This window comes from Odocoileus virginianus, chromosome 14, assembly GCF_023699985.2.
Source record: "Odocoileus virginianus isolate 20LAN1187 ecotype Illinois chromosome 14, Ovbor_1.2, whole genome shotgun sequence".
In the NCBI taxonomy this organism is placed as follows: domain Eukaryota; kingdom Metazoa; phylum Chordata; class Mammalia; order Artiodactyla; family Cervidae; genus Odocoileus; species Odocoileus virginianus.
This window is the reverse complement of record NC_069687.1, coordinates 50,090,165-50,110,962: the sequence shown is the minus strand read 5'-3', so window position 1 is coordinate 50,110,962 and position 20,798 is coordinate 50,090,165. Positions and strand designations below refer to the sequence as shown.

General features: G+C 38.6%; 1 protein-coding gene and 1 pseudogene across 1 annotated transcript in view; one reads left to right on the top strand and one right to left on the bottom strand.

Annotated features, from left to right (window-relative positions):
* The window catches only part of NDUFAF2 (NADH:ubiquinone oxidoreductase complex assembly factor 2), a 159,692-nt gene that overhangs the window by 67,779 nt on the left and 71,115 nt on the right, over window positions 1–20,798 (bottom strand). Inside the window, exon 2 of the mRNA XM_070476729.1 lies at window positions 595–684. Coding sequence (XP_070332830.1) covers window positions 595–684 — 90 coding nt within the window. The remainder of the gene's footprint in view (window positions 1–594; window positions 685–20,798) is intronic.
* On the top strand, window positions 17,278–18,271 carry LOC110151161 (prohibitin 1 pseudogene; annotated as a pseudogene).

Below are 20,798 nucleotides of genomic sequence, written 5' to 3'. Positions count from 1 at the left end.
GTCTGAGAAGCATGAGTTACTGTCCCACGTTCATGTGGGTTGTTGTTTAGTCAGTAAGTTGTGCCTGACTCTTTGCGGGTCACGGACTGCAGCCCACCCAGCTCCTCTGTCCATGGGGTTTTCCAGGCAAGAATACTGGACTGGGTTGCCATTTCCTTCTCCAGGGTATCTTCCCAACCCAGGAATCAAACCTGTGTCTCCTGCTTGGCAGGTGGATTCTCTACCACTGAGCCACCTGGGAAGATATTCACGTGGATAGAGAATGAAACAGAAACAGAATTCAAATCATGAGGCTGGGCAAGTTTAGGACCAGCACACAGAAATGGTGCCTCTTTCAATTCTGCATATACGGAGCTTTGCTCCCCTCACCCTAGTCTGAGCTCTGCTAATGCTTCATAGTTCTCACTGTTCCCTTCCTGAAATGTGACACTGTCACAACTTTCAAAGAAATACAAAAGCTTAAAAAAAAGTTACATCAGTTCAGATTGTAAAAGTGTTTACAAAGAGAATAAACATTAAATTATGCATGTTCTTAATGATTTTATATATAAATAATTTGCTTTCCAGAAGTTACAACTAAAAGCAGAAACTTACCTTCCCATTCTGTTGGGATATCCCCCACTTCATAGTCTATTTCTCTTTTATTTGCTGCTTCTACAATTCTTTTTTCTCGAATAGTTTGCCCTGTAAGACAAAAGTGAGTATTACATTTTTAAAAGAACCCATGGCACAATCAGAACTTTCCTGGTAGCTCAGCTGGTAAAGAATCCATCTGCAACGCAGGAGACCCTGTTTTGATCCCTGGGTCAGGAAGATCTCCTGGCGAAGGGATAGGTTAACCATTTCAGTATTCCTGGGCTTCCCTGGTGGCTCAGATGGTAAAGAATCCGCTCGCAATGCGGGAGATCTGAGTTCAATCCCTGGGTTGGGAAGATCCCCTGGAGGAGGGCATGGCAACCCACTCCAGTATTCTTGCCTGGAGAATCCTCATGGACAGAGGAGCCTGGAAGATTACATCCCAGGGATCGCAAAGATTTGAACACTACCGAGCAGCTAAGAGCATAGCACATGACACAGTTGCTACTAAAAGAAGTATTTTCTCTTTAGATATTGCACACTTCCTCCTGCTGCTGTTGCTGCTAAGTCACTTCAGTCGTGTCTGACTCTGTGTGACCCCATGGACCACAGCCTACGAGGCTCCTCCATCCATGGGATTTTCCAGGCAAAAGTACTTGAGTGGAGTGCCACTGCCTTCTCTGACACTTCCTCCAACAATAAGAGAATTGACAGGAAAAAGAAGAGATTTCATTTAGAATTAGGTATATTAGAAAAAGCAGTTTCTAAACTACTTCAGTTCAGTTCAGTCGCTCAGTCGTGTCCAACTCTTTGTGACCCCATTAACCGCAGCATGCCAGGTCTCCCTGTCCATCACCAACTCCTGGAGTTTACCCAAACTCATGTCCATTGAGTCAGTGATGCCATCCAACCATGCCATCCTCTATCATCCCCTTCTCCTCCTGCCCTCAATCTTTCCCAGCATTAGGGTTTTTTCCAATGAGTCAGCTCTTTGCATCAGGTGGCCAAAGTATTGGAGTTTCAGCTTCAACATCAGTCCTTCCAATGAACACCCAGGACTGATCTCCTTAAGAATGGACTGGTTGGATCTCCTTGCAGTTCAAGGGACTCTCAAGACTCTTCTTCAACACCATAGTTCAAAAGCATGAATTCTTCTGTGCTCAGCTTTCTTTATGGTCCAACTCTCACATCCATACATGATGACTGGAAAAACCATAGCCTTGACTAGATGGACCTTTGTTGACAAAGTAATGTCTCTGCTTTTTAATATGCTGTCTAGGTTGGTCCCAACTTTCCTTCAAAGGAGTAAGCATCTTTTATTATCATGGCTGCAATCACCATCTGCAGTGATTTTGGAGCCCAAAAAATAAAGTCAGCCACTGTTTCCCCATCTATTTGCCATGAAGTGATGGGACCAGATGCCACAATCTTAGTTTTCTGAATGTTGAGCTTTAAGCCAACTTTTTCACTCTCTTCTTTCACTTTCATCAAGAAGCTCTTTAGTTCTTCACATTCTGCCATAAGAGTGGTGTCATCTGCATATCTGAGGTTATTGATGTTTCTCCCGGCAATCTTGATTCCAGCCTGTGCTTGATCCAGCCCAGTGTTTCTCATGATGTACTCTGCATATAAGTTAAATAAGCAGGGTGACAATATACAGCCTTGACGTACTCCTTTTCCTATGTGGAACCAGTCTGCCATGTCCAGTTCTCACTGTTGCTTCCTGACCTGCATACAGGTTTCTCAAGAGGCAGGTCAGGTGGTCTGGTATTCCCATCTCTTTCAGAATTTTCCACAGTTTGTTGTGATCCACACAAAGGCTTTGGCATAGTCAATAAAGAAGAAATAGATGTTTTTCTGGAACTCTCTTGCTTTTTCGATGATCCAGCGGATATAGGCAATTTGATCTCTGGTTCCTCTGCCTTTTCTAAAACCAACTTGAACATCTGAAAGTTCACGGTTCACATATTGCTGAAGCCTGGCTTGGAGAATTTTGAGCATTACTTTATTAGCGTGTGAGATGAGTGCAATTGTGCGGTAGTTTGAGCATTCTTTGGCATTGCCTTTCTTTGGGACTGGAATGAAAACTGACCTTTTCCAGTCCTGTGGCCACTGCTGAGTTTTCCAAATTTGCTGACATATTGACTGCAGCACTTTCACAACATCATCTTTCAGGATTTGAAACAGCTCAAGTGGAATTCCATCACCTCCACTAGCTTTGTTCGTAGTGATGCTTCCTAAGGCCCACTTGACTTCACATTCCAGGATGTCTGGCTCTAGGTGAGTGATCACACCATTGTGATTATCTGGGTCATGAAGATCTTTTCTGTACAGTTCTTCTGTGTATTCTTGCCACCTCTTCTTAATATCCTCTGCTTCTGTTAGGTCCATACCATTTCTATCCTTTATTTAGTCCATCTTTGCATGATATGTTCCCTTGGTATCTCTAATTTTCTTGAAGAGATCTTCTAGTCTTTCCTATTGTATTGTTTTCCTCTGTTTCTTTGCATTGATCCCTGAGGAAGGCTTTCATATCTCTCCTGGCTATTCTTTGGAACTCTGCATTCAAATGGGCGTATCTCTCCTTTTCTCCTTTCCTTTTTGCTTCTCTCCTTTTCACAGCTATTTATAAGGCCTCCTCAGTCAGCCATTTTGCTTTTTTGCATTTCTTTTTCTTGTGGATGGTCTTGATCCCTGTTTCCTGTGCAATGTCACTACTACTCTGTCACTAAAACTACTTCAGAAATTTTAAATTTCCTACCATAGTATGAAAAAGTAATTTTGGCAGAATAAGTCTAGGTTTTGTGTATAGAAAAAGAGAAACCTAATTTGTAGGCCAATTAAAAAATATTTTTATTAACAAAAAAGTGTTTAAGTCTTTCACACCCTGCAAGTATACATAGGAGAGATTTCAGAGACTTCTGCTACTGCCTAAGGTAATCAACACTTTTGGCCCCACTATGGAAAATAATATGCGGGTTCCTTAAAAAACTAAAAACGGAGTTATCAAATTATCCAGCAATCCCACTCCTGGGCATATATCTGGAAAAGATGAAAACTCTAATTTGAAAAGATCAATGTACCCCATGTTCACAGCACACTATTTACAACAGCCAATCTATGGAAGCAACATAGGTGTCTATCAGAAGACGAATGGGTAAAGGAGATATAGTGTGAAATACACTACACTGTGGAATACTACTTGGTCATAAAAAATATTGCCATTTGAAGCAATCTGGATGGACCTAAAGATTATCATACTAAATTAAGTCAGAGAAAGACAAATATTATATATTACTTATATATGAAATCTAAAAAATAATACAAATGAACTTATTTTCAATACAGAAAGACTCGCAGACATAGAAAATAAACTTATGGTGACCAAAGGGGAATGGGAGGAAAGTGAGGAATTAATTAGGAGTATGGGATTAATAGGAATAAACTACTATACATAAAACAGATAAGCAACAAGGACTTACTGTATAGCACAGGGAACAATATTCAATATCTTATGGTAACCTATAATGGAAAACAATCTGAAAAGTATGTGTGTGTGTGTATATATATGTGTGTCTGTGTGTGTGTATTTATATATATGTGCATGTGTGTGTGTATATATGCATCTGAATCATTTTGCTATATACTTGAAACTAACACAATATTGTAAAACAACTATATGTCAATAAACAAAAACTCCTGATTATATCCTTTTGAAACAACTTTATCAAAATGATGGTCTCAAAACACATTTCTTTGTCATTGAAACTTTGATCCCAAAGAAACCAGGTAATTTTCTAAGTCCCAACAATTAACAAGTGTTCCTGCCTATTTCAGGCAATGCAAGTTAAAAGAGAGAAGACACTGGTAGATAATGAGGGGAGGAGTATGGTATGGCTCAACCATGATCAAACCAGTCAGGGAGAGAAATCTGAGCCTTGCAAAATACTACTTTCTCTTCCCACTCCTAGGCCAACCTGACACTAATCCAAACAGACTAGGTGACATAATTCAAGGAATTGACTTTGTTCCCTGCAAATCTCCCTCCTATATGACATGAAATTCTACCAATTAAAAAATTCCTTCAAGACTTTCCCTGCTGGTCCAGTGGCTAAGACTCCACGCTCCCAAAGCAGGGGACACATGTTCCATCCCTTATCCGGGAACTAAGATCCCACATCCCATAAGGAGCAGCCCCCCCCCAAATTTTTTTTTTCAATTATAGACAAGAAAATTTCTAGGAGTGACTGTGCAGGAGATAGGGAACCACAAGAGGGAAGCCTAAGATTACTGAGTGGCTAGTTTTATTTAGTAACATAAGTGAAAGGTTAGGATTTCATACAAAAGCCATTAATGACTAAAAACTCTGGGATGAGGTCAAGGAATCTCTGCATTTTATTACGGACTCATTTAATCAGGTTGATTTAATTCTGAGGTTCTCCAAGAGGAGTTACCTTTTGCTTATCTTATCTTACCTAATAAATACACAGTAGGACAAGGGATCAGTAGTAAAGCTCCCAGGCTATAGGGAGAAGAATTAGGGTAAAAGGAACCTATAACAATGACAGCTGCATTACTCTCATAGCAGAAGCTCAACATATATACATATATTTTTACTAAAATGCTACTTGTATCCACATATATAAACAAATCATAATAACAAGTTACCATAAATTTAGCATAGACTAAATTTACTGAAGTATGTTTACATGACAATTTTCAAAACATTTGAGAGTCAAAGTACCTGTGCCTTCATATAGTCCCTAACTTAATACTAAGATGTAAGTATGTCTTTTTAGCAATAACAGCACAGAAAATTATCGTCTAAAATACAAAATGCTAACAGATGGGTTTCTGAAAGTACATATATGTTCTATAAGGTTTTAAGCATCCATCAATAAAATTGAGCATACGAGGAGTGAATGGAGAGGTCTACCATTCACAGCAACACCACTAAATGCATATACATGTATATCTATACATTTCCTACCCTCGAGTTTATAAACCTCATTTAACCTATCTTAAGAATTTTAAAATCAAACGTCATATCTATTGGTGTGTATATGGAAAGACAAGAGGAGTAATTCATGAATTAGTCGCTGATACTAGATTGAGAAATCAAAGGTTTATGAAATCAAAGGTTTATGAAATACTTATACACACCTTCAACAATACAAAATAAGGCCTTTAATTTATTGCATAAACTCTTAGTAACTAGATATGGGTTTTCCCCCTCAAATAAACTGTTTTAAGACTACTCCATTCTTTAGAATAAATGCTACTTGTACAACTATGAACTAGAAATAAGACTTATGCTCTGTACTTAGTAAGAAATTATGCACAAATTGAACACTTACTCATTCTAATATGTTTTCATACAAGAGTTGTAAAGACAATCCTACGTATCATAGCAAAAAAAATTCCATCTAGTAAATGGAGTAAATATAAGTACTTACTCAAGTGTCCAATTTTATGATCTAATTTACATTTAAAAATTAACTTAATAACAAAGACATTAAATCTAATGTATGTAAGGGTTTAATAAGGCCTAATCCAACAATAAACAATCAACAGTGGTATACTCCATGAATATTAAGTAAAACAATATAATTAATACTATATTTAACTTAATATTAAGCAATATTAAATTAAAATAGTCAAAAGTCTGAATTTAGGTAGATCAATAATGGCCAGTGGTATATGGATTTAAAGTCTGTGTAAGTAATAGTGCTGTGCTAAGTTGCCTCAGTTGTGTCTGACTCTTTGTGACCCTATGGACTGTAGCCTGCCTGGTTCCACTATCTATGGGATTCTCCAGGCAAGAATACTGGAGTGGGTTGCCAAGCTCTCCTCCAGGTGATCTTCCCGACCCAGAGACTGAACTTGCATCTCTCAATAGGCGGGTTCTTTATCACTAATGCAACCTGGGAAGCCCAAAGTATTGTTTCCCAAACTTAAAACTTTGCTTTAAAAAATATGGAATCCATTTTGTTAAAAGAAGAAAAAAGGCACGATTCTTTGGTATCAGGTAGATGATGGGTTTAGGTAAAAGATTTCACCCGTTCTACTGGCTTTCTGGCACAGAGTATACGGACCCTGGACACAGACAAGGCAAAGAAGAGTTAGAGTAGAGAGCCCTAAACTTTACTTGTTCAAGTGCCTGCTTTGCAATTTTGGTCACACTTTCTGGTATTCATTCCCTAATATTTTTCTTTACTTTTGACTTGCTTTATTCTTCAGTATTCATTTTTACTTCACCCCACCTCCCCCCCAAAAAACCCAGAAAATCACTGACTTAATATACTAGTTGTATTGTGTTCAAACATACCAAAAATAGGTAAGTATCTTTAAAATGTAATGGTTGACTTTGTATCTCCTGAAGCCATCTTGAACACCAGTCTGGAGAGACAGGCCCAGTGGCACATACGTTGATATAGGGCATAGGAATCAATATACCAGTAAGAAATTACTATGGTAGGAAATGGCCAATGAACACAGAAGCATTGTTTGGATTGCGTTTACTCTTCATTGCAAAAAAATCCTATGTCATGTACAATCTTAGGTTAGGTTTGAAAGAAGAAGGCAGAGATCTTAGAAGTAGTAAGGGAGTGGTACTTGTCTGAGTATATACTTTTGAATAAGTTTGAAAACATGCTTATGTTCTAAATATTCAAAAAATTAAATAAACACAGATGTGAAAGGAAAATAAAGGAAATGAAAGTGAGCTGAAACAAATAAACCCACCTTTATTTCAGACTAAAAACACAACCACACTGAATGGGGAAAGAAAAGAAATAACTATAGCAGGTAACTTATGAACATGGTATTTGCATATGTACCCTAAGTCTTGGGCAGGAAAAGACCTGCAGATACATCCTGAACTGTTTATAGTATCTTTGTTTTCTGTAGTGGTATGGGTAAGGCAATTCTGAAACTACTTTAGATACATGATTCAGCAAATGTGTATATGTATTAATGTTACTGGAAGCCAGGGTTCTCACTGTGGAATGATATATAGACATGCAATGGGAAAAGGCAAAAAAGACCAGAGGTCAGATTGAAACTGGAGATACTGGCTACTTATGATAAATAAGATAGACATGCATTTGTACACAGACATATGTATTTTCACATATACATGTATACATTTTTCTGGTTCTATTTGCAGAAAGAGCCTAAAATCAAAGGCCTTAGTAGCAATAAGGATTCCTAATGCACAAATCTTGGTCTCTATGCCATCATCCATCAAAAGAAATCAGGATTCCTCAGAAAAATGGTTGATTTCAGGCCTAGGGCAGGGTGGATTCAAGGGGAGCCTGGAACATCTTGCTATGCCAAAAAAACAAGAGTTTAAAAAAATGATGATAATAGGGGCCTGTCACAAGGACTTAAGAGCCAGCTTGAAGGTGCAGACACTGGCTAAATCTGGGACAATCTGAGCACCAAAATAATCTAGGAATTACAGGCCAGCAATTGTCAAAGTGTGAAAGGGAGATCTGCAGGGTGCCTATGACCCTTTTAGGGCATCTCTGAGGCTAAATGTGTTTTAATAATGCTAAGATGTTATTTTCCTCTTTTAATTTTTTCATGAATGTAAAATGGAGTTTTCCAGAGGTTACATGATATGTGATATAGTAACACACTGAATGAGGAAACAGATATGAAAAATCCACCTGTCTTTTATTAAGTCACACATTAGGAGGATTTGCATATAAAACAAAGCAATGCTACTTTTTTCTCTAAATGTTTCTGTTTTGGAAATTAGTTATTTCTGGTCAAAATATATTATTTCCATAAATATGTAATGGATTTATTAGGGTTATTTTTAATGAATTATTAAATACCTCTAAAATTCCATTTTAGTTTCAATACAATAAATATTAAATTTTATTTAACACATAAATATTAAATACATACCTTATAAACAAAGCTCTTTCAATAATTTTTAAGAGTTTAAGGAGCTTCTGAGACCAAAATGCATAAGAACTATATACCACTGAAAAGAAATGGAATCCATAAAGCCAAACCAATAAAAATATAGATAAACAGATGAATAAGTAAACAAATTGAGATTAGAACACTCTTGCTTACCACAGTGCCAAACAGGATATGTGCAGTAACTGTAAGAGCTGGAAAATCATCATTTTGTAATCATCCTGATAAAGAATGGTTCTGGTCAGAATCATTAAGAGGAAAAGGATTTTGTCTTTTGTTTTTATTTGGATGTAATTTCCCTTTCCTCTACATATAGAGTGTCCCTACACACTGGAAAGTTAAATAAAACTTACTTAGTTAGAAAGTTATAAAATTTCTAGTTTAGTACATCAAATACTGCCTTCCTAGGGTCTCAGTGACCCTACTGATGAGTAAGACCCTTGACAGGTACCAGTCTGAGGCAGGTGACACCAATGGCCCAGAAGAATGAAACAGCAGACTTAGATGTTTCTCCTTACTTGGCCCACTGCTCCTTTGCAAATCCATCCACACAGGCTAGGAAAAATATTTAAGCAGACTTTAATCTTTAAATGTTGAAGCATCAGAACATAAGATATCTACCACAGTGGAGAAAAAGCTTCCTTCCATGAGTAACAAATCAAAGGAGGAGGCCTATGTTGGTTGTGGCCCACAGGCAGATGCAATCCTGGTGAAGGTTTTCAACCAGCTGTCTACTTCCAGCCCAATACTTCCCACTGGTGGAGCACTGCGAGGAGAATGAATGGAATTCAGAGGCGACTTTGGGGTGGAGAGATTGGGCTGAGTAAAGTGACATATCTCTGGGATAGCTATCCCCTTGAAAACAAGCAAGATTCAGGCCTTTGATGCCTGACAGGAGCCCCTGGCTTGGAGGAATGGTAATGAAGCAGGCAGGATGGCCAAGTAAGATCTCTGCTGCCTGACTGATGTCTGGTCCTTTACCCCAGTGGCAGAGATCAGTGCAAACCAGGTAATAATTCTAAATCACTCTGTGTGGTGATGTATAGAAGATTGAATTTTGCATACGAAAGGAGGCTTAGAAGTGTCAATGCATAATATATGAAAGCGTGGGCTACTGAAAGCCAAGACCCATACTATATATGTTAGATTTGGTACTTTAAACCTTGTTATTCTGAACTCTTGTACATTTTTTAAAAAACATCAATTAAGAGTACTAAATAAGAATCCTTACACCAAAAGTCATTTTCCCATTTGACTTACAGCATAATTTGACTGAAGTTACTTAGAGGTAACTTTTTTCTTTTTTTTACTATGAACCTGCTATGTACCAGGTGATGTTTATGTGCCCTTGATATATTATCCATTATCTTTAAAATAATCTTTTACAGATGAGGAAAATGAGACATAAGGTGATGAGTTTATCCAAATAAACACAACTAATTAAAGTACTAGAGCCAGTATTTGCCCCTAAGCGTTTTTCGGACTTCTAACAGTAAGCATTTTCCATTTAACACTTTAAAATTAGCATTTACAAACTCTGCACACAGTATCATTATAGATATCCAATTAAAAACTAACATTTTATTCATAACTATCATAAGCTATTATTTTCCCATAGTGATCAAATGAGGCATTCCTGCTTGAAAATGAGATGATTGTATAATTTGACATATTCTACATATATTTATGTGAGCATCAAAGACTATCTCAGCAGGTCTCAGCAGGTAATACTTCTTTAAAAGTAATTAAAGAGGCCTTCCAGATAAGATTTCAGAATTTTTAAGACTGCCAACTAGTTCAATGGATTACCTAAAATCTTATTAGCTTCCCCATTCTTACAGGTTTCCCATAAGGAATCTCAGCTTCTTCAATCTTAGAAAATCCAAAATTATATAAAAATGCTTGGTTATTCTAAAATGCCTTATACAATATGGTTTAACTTTTCAGAACCCAAAAGCTGAAAGGTCTTAAACTATACCCAGAAAAACAGTGGAAAAATCACAAGGGATCTACTTCCTTTATTTCTGTAAACATTTTGTGGCAAGTTTATAGCACAACAATATTCTTCTGTTTAAATCTGACTTCATAAATTTTTCAAAGGCTGTAAATAACATTTGTAAAATTTAGGTCTGAAAGTAGACAGGAAGAACATCAAAATTTAAGACAAAAAAAGATGAACCTACTGCCAATTTGTGTCTGTGCTTTTCCACATGGACAATAAACTCTTATTTACTGTCTTTTTTTAGAGTTCCATAATAATATTATATGCAGAGTACATCATGCGAAATACCGGGCTGGGTGAATCACAAGCTGGGGTTGCTGGGAGAAATATCAACAACCTCAGATATGCAGATGACATCACTCTAATGGCAGAAAGTGAAGAGGAACTAAAGAGCGTCTTGATTAGGGTGAAAGAGCAGACAGAAAAAGCTGGCTTGAAACTCAACATTAAAAAGAGGATGATCATGGCATTGGGTCCTATCACTTCATGGCAAATAAAAAGGGAAAAAGTGGAAGTAGTGACAGATTTTATTTTCTTGGGCTTTAAAACCACTGCAGATGGTGACTGCAGCCATGAAACTTAAAGATGCTTGCTCCTTGGAAAGAAAGCTATGACAAACCTAGATAGCATATTAAAAAGCAGATATATCACTTTGCCAACAAAGGTCCATATAGTCAAAGCTACAGTTTTTCCAGTAGTCATGTACAGGTGTGAGAGTTGGACCATAAAGAAGGCTGAGTGCTGAAGAATTGATAGTTTTGAATTGTGGTGCTGGAGAAGACTCTTGAGAGCCCCCTGGACAGCAAGGAGATCAAACCAGTCAATCCTAAAGGAAATCAATCCTGAATATTCACTAGAAGGACTGATGCTGAAGCTGAAACTCCAGTACTTTGGCCACTTGATGTGAAGAGCTGAAACGTTGGAAAAGATCGTAATGCTGGGAAAGACTGAAGGCAAAAGAAGAAGGGGGCAGCAGAGGATGAGACGGTTGAATAGTATCAGTGCACAAGAATTTGCGCAAACTCCAGGAGATAGTGAAGCACGGAGGAACCTGGCATGCTGCAGTCCATGGGGTCACAAAGATCGTACATGACTAAGCGACTGAACAACCAACAACAGTAATATTATAAGCAAGTAAAACTTGAAAATTCTCAAAATGTTATTCAACCAATAGGGTGGTTTAGTTGCTAAGTCAAGTCCAACTCTTGTGACCCCATGGATTATAGCCTACCAGACTCCTCTGTCCATGGGATTCTTCAGGCAAGAACACTCAAGTGGGTTGCCATTTCCTTTCCAGGGGATCTTCCTGACCTAGGAATCGAACCCTGGTCTCTTGCATTGCAGGCAGATTCTTTACCGACTTACTACGAGGGAAGTCCCTATATATTGAAGAGTCTATTACAATAATCTAAAAAGATTCAAAGTCAAAAGTTAAGTAGGTTTTCTGATTCTAGTCCCAAATCAGGCACATACATCTTAGAAATGTACTTCATTTATGTCCTTTCCATTACTGTGGAAATCAAACATTGAAAATAGCTGTGTTTTAAAAAAAATAAAGACATCTGAATATTCTGTATAAAATCACCTATTTTCCAAACTGCAAGGAATTTTTTATGCTCAGAAAAAGTGCAGTTGTAATTACACTCGTCCCTCACCCCCAAAAGAATTAATCATTAAAAAGAAAAATTCAAATGACGGATTCATGCTATTTATGAACATACATAGTAATGTGTTCACTTTGAAGAGCTGAAAGAGAAGCAGCCTTCTGGTTTTGACTGATGTTTAGGAAATCAGTATTTTGAAAGTACTTTATTCATCTAATATATTCTACAGTTCTTTGTAAAGCTAAATTATATTCAATGTATAAAGTATATTTATATTGAGAATTTGAGCATTTGAAGAAATAACACAAAAAACTAACATTTGATGTTTCTGCTATAACTATCTCTGAATCATGACAGATGAGTTAAATGTCTTAAATACACATTAAAAGGGAAGGAAAATAAAGGAGGGTATAAAATTTTTTTAGCCAAATTAAACAGGCTTTAAGATACATTATATGGAAATTTCAGGTTTTAAAAAGACTATTCTTATAATGAGGAAATTTATGATTGACTGAAAATTTTTTTTTTTTCATTTTGAAGTGAAAGTTGCTAGCTAAATCAAACAAATTCCAATCTGGTACATCCTTAATATAAAAAGGAATAGTATTTTCTCCTCTCAAAATTAGCAAACACTCATAGTGTTGTAAAACAAATATAATCAAAGCATTTGATTTCCACTTGAATACTTGGGGCTGTCAATAGAGAGGTAAAGAGAGAAACTGAAGGAATTAATTTTTGAAAGTGGCAAATATTATTAAAATTTAGAGAATTATTAAACTATGCTATACCACTTGCAAAGCTTGGGACTACCTCAAATTTTATTTTCAGATTTGAAAGGTAGATGACATGGCTGATCATTTGATTAATTTCTAGACCCAAACAGTTTCACAGAAATCAAATAGTTCTTGGCCATCCCTCAAAGATCATAAAAGCATCAAGGGCTGCACTGTTAGCTACCATGACTAATTCACAAAACAGATGATAATTTTAAATATAGATAATTTAGTGAAAATAGAGTATATTTTGTGATGCATTAGTCTTAATTTTAATATATATATATATTCAGTTATTAGTCCATGAAATTACTAATATCCTTCATTAATCTAGTTGGGTTAATATCAGGCACTACTTATAAATGAATAGAAATATATTCTGATGTAGAAAGAGACCACATGTATTCATCTAGTGAAACATGATATATTCATCTATTTAACAGGAACTATACTAGTATTTGTGAACCATATTTCTGAGTACAAAAACTGGGCTCAGTTGGTAAGAGACTGAGGTGTCAATAATTTTCAAATTCCTGTGTTTAAAAGTACCTTCTTTAGTAGGTGAATTTATGAAACTGCTCAAAGCAAAGCTTCTCTGGTTGAGGCAGACAGGGGTCCAAAGTACAATTTACTTTTTCTCTCTTCCCCCTCCCTTGAGACAACCTCCTTACACTGTTAGAGTGCCAAGAGGTGCTGTGCAATTCACTGATGCAGACCACATACTGCACTTCTGAAACTTCAAAATCCACCCATGAACATATATTTGTTCTCCAGACAAAATCAAGATCTTGTGAATAACAGAAAGACGAGCATATTGCTTCTCTGGCTACCCGATCTTTCATATAGTGAACCCTGTGATGTGTCACGGACTCCTGAGCGATCCGTGTAAGACCATGCAGTATCGCTCCTTAAATTCCATACCCTAAGGAGTGATGGTGGTGCAGTCACTAAATCGTGTCCGACTCTTGGAACCTCATGGACTGTGGCCCACCAGACTCCCCTGTCCATGGGATTCTCCAGGCAAGAATACTGTAGTGGGTTGTCGTTCCCTTCTCCAGGGGATCTTCCCCACCCAGGGACTAAACCCAGGTCTCCTGCATTGCAGGCAGATTCTGTCCTGACTGAGCTACCAGGGAAGCCCTAAGGAGATACAGGCCTACTTCAGCTGTGGAGTACTATAAGATGGGTGTCTCCAAATTACTGTGCGTAAGAACGTGGGGACTGTCTCTAGTCAAGAGTATACTGGTAATGCACGTCAGGATATTACTTGCAAAAGAATCAAATAACTGGACTTAAAATTTCTTTTTTAGTAGTAATAAATGATAAAGCTTAACATTTTTTTCCTAAGCCTTGCTACATTTTTATAAGCTTCCAGAGTCCAGAGACAATATAATTTAGCAACATATCAATAACATTTTTCTAATGTGGTTTTATTCATCAGTATTATCTGATTCATTCAGAAGAGCAGAATCATATTTATTGAGCAACATTTATGTGCATAGTACTTAATTGACACTTTTACTTCCCACATCTTCCTTTCCCTTTGGGCCAAGAGCAACTTAACTACTGTATGACAATAGCACCACCTATTGGTTGGCAAAGGGCTCATAACAATCCAAAATCCACCTGCTTCCTTGCCCTTCAGAAGGACTAAAGCATAATTTGGGCTCTTCTTTTATTCCACCTTTCATTATTAAACCCACTTGAAAAAAATTTCAGCTGAGTTAAACCTACTTGAAAAAATGTTCATGTATATATACATATATATATATACATATGTATATGTATATATATATACACACACACACACACACACACACACATATTCTTTTCTCTTCCTTCATCTCTCCTTTTAGAAAACTGTAGAGTTACCTGGTGGCTCAGATGGTAAAGAATCTGCCTGGAATTGGGGTTTGATTCCTGTGTCAGGAAGACCCCCTGGAGAAGAAAATGGCAAGAATACTGGATAATTCCATGAACAGAGTAGCCTGACGGGCTACAGTCCACGGGGTCACAAAAAGCTGGACACGACTGAACAACTAATATCTCATATCCTTCAGAGTTATTGCAACACTCTTAATTCCATTGCTAACCAGTATGTCTTTTTCCTAGCATGTAGCAATTCAGATGAATTGAGGGTTAAAAGAGATTTGAGACTTATTCTGGAAACTGAACTGCCATTTATAATACAATTACTATTGAAAAATGTGTTCAACTTAAGCCAGCTGCTTATGTGGAACTTTTGGAATTCAAGTATGTTGGGAACTTGCTTTAAAACAAAAATATAAAAGCATTAAGACCACACTGTGGTTTCCAAGGCAAATGAAGGAATAGAATTCTGATACAAAACTATATTGCATATACCTTCCCCTTTTTAGAGCTGATGAACATCTGCCTTGTCCTGTGGAATCTGACTCTTTCAGTGCACACACTGGAATACTCAAAAAAATGATGAGATATATTGCTACTCTGCAGTGGCTCATTAAAGTTACACCAATGATATTAGACCTCATTATTTTAACTTCATCTCTATGATGAAAATTACCAGGACTACATCTATTACTCTAACCACTTCAGTTCAGTCCCTCATTCATGTCCGACTCTCTGCAACCCCATGGACTGCAGCATGCCAGGCCTCCCTGTCTAACTAACCACTTAATGAGCACCAATCATGAACTGATGTCCTTACACTTCTGTTACATATAACTCTGTATCTTTCTGTAATACATCCTTAGTATCTAGCCCCTGAAGTTGTCCTGTCTTCATGGTAAGCTCTGTAAGTTCTCATGTGTGGGAATACTGTGTTGAAGTGGGGAAATAAGACACCCCAAGCTAAGTGATCAATATGAAGCAACTTTTTAAAACATAATTTATTTGTTTTGGGGTTGTTCTTGGCTTCATGGCACAGCATGTGGGATCTTACTTCCTCAACCAGGAATCAAATCCGTGCCCCTTGCAGTGGAAGTATGGAGTCTTAACCAACTGAACTGCTAGTGAAGTACCAATAGGACGTCATTTTTGTTTTGGCACCAGTCAAGTAGCAAAGGTTTTGTCCCTTGGCCTTTACCCTGTACTTTAGTTCTAGAAACTGCTCCTGATAACCGGATTTGATCCAATTTGTTACAAGCAGGGGAATGTTATATGCCTCTGCTCCATATACATTGTAATCGTAACTGCTCTCACCTGTCTGGACAGAATCTATTCTTGGTGGAAAGACAGATTCTACTCCTGTACACCAATTCCATGGTCTACTGAAACTTGTCTATGGCTTAAGGATGATGTCAAGTGCCCAAGGTGCCGAGCCCACTGTAGCCTTGCAAATCTCCTGTCTAGGACTAACTCATCAGGACTTGGAGATCTTTGGTCTGGTCTGTTGATTCATCAGTCGTTAGGACATCTGGGCTTCCCAGGTGGCTCAGTGGGAAAGAATCCGCCTGCCAATGCAGGAGACACAGGTGACTCATGTTCGATTCCTGCGTCAGGAAGACCCCCTGGAAGAGCAAATGGCCAGCCACTCCAGTACTTTTGCCTGGGACAGAGCAGCCCGGTGGCTGCAGTCCAAGGGGTCAGAGTCAGACACAACTGAGCATGAGCGTTCCTCTTCCCTCCGATGACAGCCACCTGTCCTGAGCCTCAACTGCTCTTCTCTTAAAATCTCTCAAATCTTTGGATTGTACTATTGCTTTACTCACTTCCTAATTTAAAAACTTCAATTGTTTTTACAATATTAATATGAATATACTTAACTTTATATTTTTCTTGTTAAATTAGTCAATATTATGTTTTTTACAACAAATTTTTTTAATTTTTAAAAATTATTTTAAGACAATTTCAATTGATTTTTACTACTGCTTGCCATCCACAATGCAAACTTTCAACAAAAAACATAAATACTTATTAATGTTCCTCTAATTTATTCTTTTTATATCATTATTACACACCCCACCCAGACTCTTCTTGTTTCATGTCTATATTAATAGAAAAACCTCTCTAATCATACTATATTATATTTCTTTCTTACATAACCATCCTGGATAGACATTCAGGTAAGTCGGTCATTTAAGGATCCATGCTGATGGCTATTCAGCCACTGTCAACATATGACTTTCAAGGTTTCTTGAGCACTGCCACTTCACTCAGATAAAAAGAAGAGAGGGCCCTGAGAAACATATATGCAGAGTTTTATTGGCCAGGTCAGGAAATGACTCACATTACTTCCACTCACAGTGCACTAGGAAAAAACCCTAGTCATAAAAAATCTAGCTACACCTAATTTTAAAAGATGCTGTGTGTTCAGGAAGGAGAAAGTGCATTTCAGTGGAAAGTAGTGGTCTCTACAAATATATTCCTGGATAAAGCCGAATCAACAAAGAAACTTGAGATGTGGAGGTCAGAGTGGAAGCAGGTGTGAGTGGGTCCAGCCAAAGCAGACATGGCTGCCAAAGTGTTTGAGTCCATTGGCAAGTTTGGCCTGGCCTTAGCCGTTGCAGGAGGCATGGTGAACTCTGCCTTGTGTAATAAGGATGCTGGGCACTGAGCTGTCATCTTTGATGGGTTCGGTGGAGTGCAGGACATTGGCATAGAAGAAGGGACTCACTTCCTCATCCCTTGGGTACAGAAACCAATTATCTCTGACTGCCGCTCTTGACCATGTAATGTGCCAGTAAACACTGGTAGCAAAGATTTACAGAATGTCATCATCACCCTGCGCATCCTCTTACGGCGGTGGCTGGCCAGCTTCCTCGCATCTTCCTCAGCACTGGAGAGGACTACGATGAGTGTGCTGCCAGACTACTATTACAGGGACCCTCCAGCCCATGGTGGCTTGGCTGGAGAACCGATCACCCAGAGAGAGTTGGCCTCCAGACAGGTGAGCGATGACCTCACAGAGCGACCAGTGACCTTTGGGCTCATCCTGGATGACCTATCCTTGATGAATCTGACCTTCGGGAAGTTCATAGAGCGGTGGAAGCCAAACAGGTGACTCAGCAGCAAGCAGAGAGGGCCAGGTTTGTGGAGGAAAAGGCTGAGCAGCAAAAAAGGAAGCCATCATCTCCGCGGAGGGTCACTCCACTAGAGCTGATAGCCAACTTGCTCGCCACCGCCGCCGCAGGCGACAGCCTGATCCAGCTGCTCAAAGGGGAGGCCGCGGAGGGCATGGCATAGGAGCTGCTGCGCTCGCACAACATCACCTACCTGCCTGCCGGGCAGTTAGGGCTCCTCCTGCTGCCCCAGTGACGCCCACACCTCCTGGGCCATCTGGACCACAGCCCAGAAGATGTTCAGCACCACCTTCCTTCTGAGGCCCCAGAAATCACTGTGAAACTTCATGATTGGCTTAAAGTGAAGAAAATAAAAGTAAAATCACTTCAAATCTCTTACTCAATTGGATTAAGCTCTTTGATTCTTCTCATTTCCATCCCCCTTTTTTCAATCCACCTCCCTACCCAAAATTGCCAAGTGCCTACACAGACCAGCTTGGCTCCTGTCCTTGGGGCCGGCTGGTACTCCAGCCCAGGCTCTGGCAATTGGCAGAAGAAAGGCAGGGCTTTGTGTGTGGCAGGCTGGGAGTTAGCAAGTCAACTTGTAGCCTCCAACCAACCCTTCATTCAGGATTTGAGCAAGATGGCACACGCAGATGAATGGTGAACACAGGCCTCAGATTTCTCCAGTGGTTCCTACACAGACCCAGCTGAAGAGAGGTGCTGGGGAAGGTCAGAGAAAAAGTGATCCATCTCTTACCATAGAGTTGATGCTCTTTAACTGTGGGACCAGTGGAAGCAGGTGTGTACAAACAGCACAGATTGTAGAATCGGCCCCCGTGAAGCTGGGTGGGCCTGATTTGCTGCCCTCCCCAGAGTCCTGGAATGGACCGAGACGAGAGTCCTGTGGCCTTCCTCTCTACTACGTCCCACCTTTGTGTCTCAAATACCCGGTGGATTTCCAACTTAAAGGACTACATCTGCCTGGGGCTGCACGGGCCTGCCAAAGATGTGTGCATCCAGTGTTCCTGTCTCCCTGGTTCAGAGACTGTCCTTCTAGAGGGCTCTGTGCCTGTGCTTTGAAGGAAATGACCATGGGAAGAAGACATTTATGTAAACTACTATCAATAAATGACACCCAGACCTTTCAGCTCAAAAAACAAAAAAAACAAACCAAAACCCAAAGAACAGAATACCAGACCATGTCATTTTGACCCACAGAGAAACTTTCCCCCTGCTTTTTAATTGAATTACGGTTGACTCAAAATATGAGTTTCAGGTGTACAACATAGTGATGTTATTTTTAAGGATTTTGCTCTATATAAAAATATTGGCTATATTCACTGTGCTGCACATTACATTTTTGTAACCTATTTTATACCTAGTAGTTTCTACCTCTTAATCCACTTCATCTATCTTGTCCCTCCTTCTAATACTCAAAACTGTTTTTACTGAATCAAAAGTCTGGTGAAATACCATTACCCATATTTTAATGCAATTATAAGAAATACTTCAGGAAAAAAATGTATCAAATCTATCAAGTGATGTTGTAAAAGACACCTGTTCATCATACTGTATAATACCTACATAGGAAAACCGTGGGAGACTCATATCAGATATGAGTATTGAGGATAATAGAAAACAAATATCATTTTTCTTTTACACGACTAGGAGAAATTAACAACATTGACCCAGTGTTATTGTTGATGGTGCAGAAAAATTTACAAGCTCTTATACTATTGGGAAAGTAAATCAGCCAGTATGAACCAACTGTTTCCTTTTCTGGACAGACTACCAAGAAGCTCAGCAGAATGTTCACAAATTATCTCTAGCGGGGTAATTACAAGAGAAATTTTGTACTTTTTTGATTGGTTGGCTTTTTAAAAATAAGAAACATGTATTTTTTTAAGAAATAAAAGCAAAAGGAGGCTATTTTCATTTTTGTAAACTAAAAATTAGTCATACTCCTCCAAGATACTTGTTTAGAATGATTGGTCTAAATGATTGGTCTCGTAGCCACTGTGAAGTTCGGACTGGAAGGTTTTCCCTTTTTGAATTTGCTGCTATAAAGCTCAGAGTTACATTTGTGGTTCACTCTTAGAAAATGTGCAGTAACGAGAGCTTATATGAGAGCCTTATACGTGACTCTGCTTTCCCCTCATGCTGGTTTTCCTCCCTCCTTTCACTGCAGTTTTATATCTCCGTCTTTGAGTCCTCAATCTCATGTCTTCCCCAGAAGGAAGAGAATTATCTTATAAAACAGTTTTATTGTGTCACAACTCTATCACTCTTTGTATACAAAACTTAAAGATTCTACTCCATGTATTTTTCTTAAAAGCAAGAATCAAAATTCACCTTATTTACAAAAAAAAAAATCTAAATAGAAAATATAATTATAATAATAAACATGTATTTATATAAACACACACACAAATACATAGGTCAAACACTTTACTATATATGGGAGAAAGAGAAGAAGGTTCTAAATGCTCACAGTCTGGCTCAGTGGAGCCAGTATTTTTTCACTATGACTCACATCAATCTAAGGGCCTCATATTCCCGAAGGGACACCAAGACACATTGTGTGTACAGTTCTCAGTATGATAGTAACAACTTTGGCTCTTTGGCTATTACTGATCTGAAACATACTGGTGGTCTCAGGGGTCAAATGGTTAAGAACAGAGATTGACTACAACATAGACAAGTATAAGAGAGAAAATGCTCTATGCTACATCACACACTGGGCTTTCCAGGTGGCGCTGGTGGTAAAGAACCCACCTGCCAATGCAGGAGACATAGAAACGTGGATTCGACCTTGGGTCGAGAAGATCCCCTGGAGGAGGGCATGGCAACCCACACCAGTATTCTTGCCTGGAGAATCCCACGGACAGAGGAGCCTGGTGGGCTACAGTCCATAGGGCTGCAC